Source organism: Somniosus microcephalus, chromosome 22 (genome assembly GCF_052327205.1).
Source record: "Somniosus microcephalus isolate GS21.2 chromosome 22, FLI_Smic_1.0, whole genome shotgun sequence".
NCBI classification, from domain to species: Eukaryota; Metazoa; Chordata; class Chondrichthyes; order Squaliformes; family Somniosidae; genus Somniosus; species Somniosus microcephalus.
In genome coordinates, this window is record NC_141008.1 from 47,619,288 (window position 1) to 47,624,191 (window position 4,904).

Consider the following 4,904-nt stretch of genomic DNA (forward strand, 5'->3'; position numbering starts at 1 on the left):
GAAGAGAATGGGGGGGGGGGGAAGGAAGAGAATGGGGGGGGGAAGGAAGAGAATGGGGGGGGGGGAAGGAAGAGAATAGGGGGGGGGGGAAGGAAGAGAATGGGGGGAGAAGCGAAGAGAATGGGGGGGGGGGAAGGAAGAGAATGGAGGGGGGGGAAGGAAGAGAATGGGGGGGGGGGAAGGAAGAGAATGGGGGGGGGGGAAGGAAGAGAATGGGGGGGGGAGGAAGAGAATGGGGGGGGGGGAGGAAGAGAATGGGGGAGGAGAGAAGGGGGGGGGGGAGGAAGAGAATGAGGGGGGGGGGGGAGGAAGAGAATGAGGGGGGGGGGGGGGGGGTGGTTGTCCTTCTGCCCCACACTCTTTCCCTCACCTCCCCCTCCCCATGTAGCGGGCCCCGGGCTCCCAGTAGCGGGGAGCGGGCCTTGGGTCCCCCCGGGCCGGTCCCGATGAAGCGCAGACTCACAATTCCTTGATGAGGACCATCCTCCCGGCCCGGCTGTTCGCTCTCTGCCCCGGCTGCTGGAGGTGGAGGGCGGGGCCGTGCGTCATCACCTGGCCAACCATGCGTCATGACATCACCCACGGCCAGCCTGCGGCATGACCATCGAAGTCATCAACAAAGGCAAGCCTGCGTCATGACGTAATCAACATAGGCAAGCCTGCGTCATGACGTAATCAACATAGGCAAGCCTGCGTCATGTCGTCTGCAACACGCCAACCTGTGTCCTGCCGTCATTCACCCGCCAGCCAGCGTCATGACGTCCCCGCCGACCAGCCTGCGTCAGGACACTCTTCGCCGCCCGCCGGGGCGTCGGCGCCTGATTAATTATTCATAAGCTGCCCTGACGTCATTATGAATATGCAAGTCGGCTTAAAGTGACACCGCCTGCTTTTTGTCAAATCTGACTCAGGCATCGGGCTCTGTTTAGTTATTGGATCCATTTGTTTATTGATGGTGTTCTTTTCTGATCAATGTGAGGTTACGGGTTCCTTTTGAATTGAAGCTACACAATCATTATTCCTTGCTGGTTTATTATTGACCGGCGCCTGTTCAGCAGTCCGAGTATTTATATCTAAGGTCGAGAATACAAGTGAAGACCAGGCTAAATATAGAAAGTTCAGAGGCAAAGTGAAAAAGAAAATAAGAGGGGCAAAGAGAGGGTATGAGAATAGAATGGCAGCCAACATATAAAAGGTAATACAAAAGTCTTCTATCGGCATATAAATAGTAAAAGGGTAGTATGGAGGCGGGTCCGCCGGGAAAATGGCAGAAACTGGGAGCGGGTACCGAACCCGCCCCCGACCCGCCTCCGTGCCATCTTCTTGGGAGGCGGGTCCCCGACTCGCACTGGGACCCGTCTCCTCGAGGCAGGAAGCGGATTACAGCCAATTAACTGCCTCTTAACAGGTAGTTAACAGGCTGTTTTGAGGCTTGTCGCCATTTTACCCCTGCAAGTGCGGGCTTCGCAACATCAGGAAACCCCGCCAGGGTCAGTGAGGCGAGCAGGGGGTGAGAGGGATCAAAAGGTCCGCTGTGGAGGTGAGTGATGGGTGCAAGTGTGGAGAGGTAAGTATGAGAGGTGAGTGTAAAGTATTAGAAAAAGTTTCCTTACCTTTGCTTCTTCCTGCAGGCTTCAACCCTTGGGGATCCGAAGGTTCCTTATCTCAACGGCAGAGGTGACAGAATGCAGCAGCCACCTGATTTCTGCTGAAGAAATAGGTTTTGGTGAGCCTTCAATGCAAGGGCTCACCATAGAACAGAGAATGTCAGTGTTTGACAGCTTCTCTAAGCTGTCAAATGCTGACAATTCACCTGTCAAATAATTTTTGACAGATGAAACGTCATACGCTGATGTCATCTGTCACCGGCTTTTCCTTAATTGGCCTGCTAAGCCCGCAGGGTGAGCTTAACAAGGTCAATCAAGGGAAAATAGCGTGTGATAGCCGGACATCATTGGGGGCGGGTCTTAAACTTGACAACCAGCATTCCCGCCCAACAACGTGCCCCCATTGACAAAATCCAGCCCTCAGTGTCTGTAGAGAGAACAGACAAAGGAAGAAAGATCTCACATTTCTCTAGTACCTTTCACAACCTCAGGGCATCCCAAAGCACTTTACAGCCAATGAAGTACTTTTCTGAAGTGTAGCCACTGTTGTAATGTAGGAAACGCAGAAGTCAATTTGTGCACAGCAAGATCCCACAAACAGCAATGAGATAATTGCCAGATATCCTGTTTTTATGAGGTTGGTTGAGGATAAATATTGACCCCAGGACACTGGGGAGAACTCACCTGCCCTTCTTTGAATAGCATCACGGGATCTGAGAAAGCAGATTGTTTAACATCTTATCCAAAAGACAGCACCTCCGACAGTGCGGCGCTCCCTCAGTACTGCCCCCCAACAGTGCGGCGCTCCCTCAGTACTGCCCCTCCGACAGTGCGGCGCTCCCTCAGTACTGCCCCTCCGACAGTGCAGCGCTCCCTCAGTATTGCCCCTCCGACAATGCGGCGCTCCCTCAGTACTGCCCCTCCGACAGTGCGGCGCTCCCTCAGTCCTGCACCTCCCACAGTGCGGCACTCCCTCAGTACTGCCCCTCCCACAGTGCAGCACTCCCTCAGTACTGCCTCTCCGACAGTGCAGCGCTCCCTCAGTACTGCCCCTCCGACAGTGCGGCACTCCCTCAGTACCGCCCCTCCGACAGTGCAGCACTCCCTCACTACCGCCCCTCCGACAGTGCGGCGCTCCCTCAGTACCGCCCCTCCGACAGTGCGGCGCTCCCTCAGTACCGCCCCTCCGACAGTGCGGCGCTCCCTCAGTACTGCCCCTCCGACAGTGCGGCGCTCCCTCAGTACTGCCCCTCCGACAGTGCGGCGCTCCCTCAGTACTGCCCCTCCGACAGTGCGGCGCTCCCTCAGTACTGCCCCTCCGACAGTGCGGCGCTCCCTCAGTACTGCCCCTCCGACAGTGCGGCTCTCCCTCAGTACTGCCCCTCCGACAGTGCGGCACTCCCTCACTACCGCCCCTCCGACAGTGCGGCGCTCCCTCGGTACCGCCACTCCGACAGTGCGGCGCTCCCTCAGTACCGCCCCTCCGACAGTGCGGCGCTTCCTCAGTACCGCCCCTCCGACAGTGCGCCGCTCCCTCAGTACTGCCCCTCCCACAGTGCAGCACTCCCTCAGTACTGCCCCTCCAACAGTGCAGCACTCCCTCACTACAGCTCCTCCGACAGTGCAGCGCTCCCTCAGTACTGCCCTGTGGTGATTATTCTCTATGTTTAGTAAGAAGTATTGTGATTGGTTGTTTGTTTCCTGCCTTGGGATATATGCTGTAATCTCATTGGTAGTTGATGTCATGTGATTTGTGGTGGCCATCTTAAATTCAGTTCTTTCCAGCCTTTAGTTGGGACTGGGTGTTGAAGATGTGCTACAGGATTTTTAAGTTAATAAAGCCTAGATTAGAAAGGCAAATCTATTCTTTATTCCAACAGTGTGGCACTCCCTCAGCACTGCCCCTCCGACAGTGCGGCACTCCCTCAGTACTGCCCCTCCGACAGTGCGGTGCTCCCTCAGTACTGCCCCTTCGACAGTGCGGCGCTCCCTCAGTACTGCCCCTCCGACAGTGCGGCGCTCCTTCAGTACTGCACTGGAGTGTCAGCCTGGATTATGTGCTCAAGTCTCTGGAGCAGGACTTGAACCTTCTGACTCTGAGGCGAGAGCGTTACCAGCTGAGCCACAGCCGGCATTCCAGTGACAGACACGTTAATGATTGGGGTGGGGAGCCTTTGTTTGTTCTGAGGATGGGTTTGCTCCCCCATCATAAAGTGCCCGTCGCTCTCCACAGGTGCTGACTGACCTCCCGAGTGTCTCCAGCACTTCCTGTTTATGTTGGCGGTTATCCAGCGCCTGCAGCTTTTTTTGTTTTTGCTCGATGTTTTTCTTGGGATCTGTCCTGCTGTGGTTGGGCCGAGCGGGCGGGACGAGCAGTGTCAACGGTCTGTGCAACATTTCCGAACCACAGTTTGATTGAACTTACAGTCAATCACATGGCTGCGAAACAGCCGGTTTCTAAAGACCCGTTTGAATCACCGTGTGTTGTCCAAGGTGATTCATCATAGAAATTCAACTCTCGCCATAAGGAAACACATGTGCGTGGCAGGCGGTGACTGACCACAGACTTTATAAATCACTGGTTAGGCCCCAGCTGGAGTATTGTGTCCAATTCTGGGCACCGCACTTTAGGAAGGATGTCAAGGCCTTGGAGAGGGTGTGGAGGAGATTGACCAGAATGGTACCAGGAGATGAGGGACTTCAGTTACGTGGAGAGACTGGAGAAGCTGGGATTGTTCTCCTTGGAGCAGAGAAGGATATCCCGAAGCGCTTTACAGCCAGTCACTGATGTGGGAAACGTGGCAGCAAGCCCCCACAAACAGCAATGTGATAAATGACCAGATCATCTGTTTTACGAGATGTTGGTTGAGGGATAAATATTGGCCCCAGGACCCCGGGGATAACTCCCCCGCTCTTCTTCAAAATAGTGGCCGTGGGATCCTTTACATCCACCTGAGAGAGCCTGGGTTTAACGTCTCATCCCAAAGACTGTGCGGCGCTCCCTCAGCAACTGTTGGGCCGATGTTTATCCCTCCACCAACATCACTAAAAAAATGATTATCTGTTCATTTATCTCATTGCTGTTTGTGGGATCTTTGCCTTATAACAACAGTGTCCTGTCTGGGAAGTCTAGAACCAGGGGTCACAGTCTCAGAATAAGGGGTCGGCCATTTAGGACTGAGATGAGGAGAAATTTCTTCACTCAGAGGGTGGTGAATCTTTGGAATTCTCTACCCCAGAGGGCTGTGGAGGCTCAGTCGTTGAGTATATTCAAGACAGAGATCGATAGATTTTTGG

The 4,904-nt window shown here is 54.5% G+C and overlaps 1 protein-coding gene across 1 annotated transcript in view; it reads right to left on the minus strand.

Annotated features, from left to right (window-relative positions):
- The window catches only part of pitpnaa (phosphatidylinositol transfer protein, alpha a), a 78,343-nt gene extending 77,755 nt beyond the window's left edge, over positions 1-588 (minus strand). Inside the window, exon 1 of the mRNA XM_085964642.1 lies at positions 464-588. Coding sequence (XP_085820768.1) covers positions 464-564 — 101 coding nt within the window. The 5' untranslated portion in view covers positions 565-588. The remainder of the gene's footprint in view (positions 1-463) is intronic.
- Between the last annotated feature and the right edge of the window lie 4,316 nt (positions 589-4,904).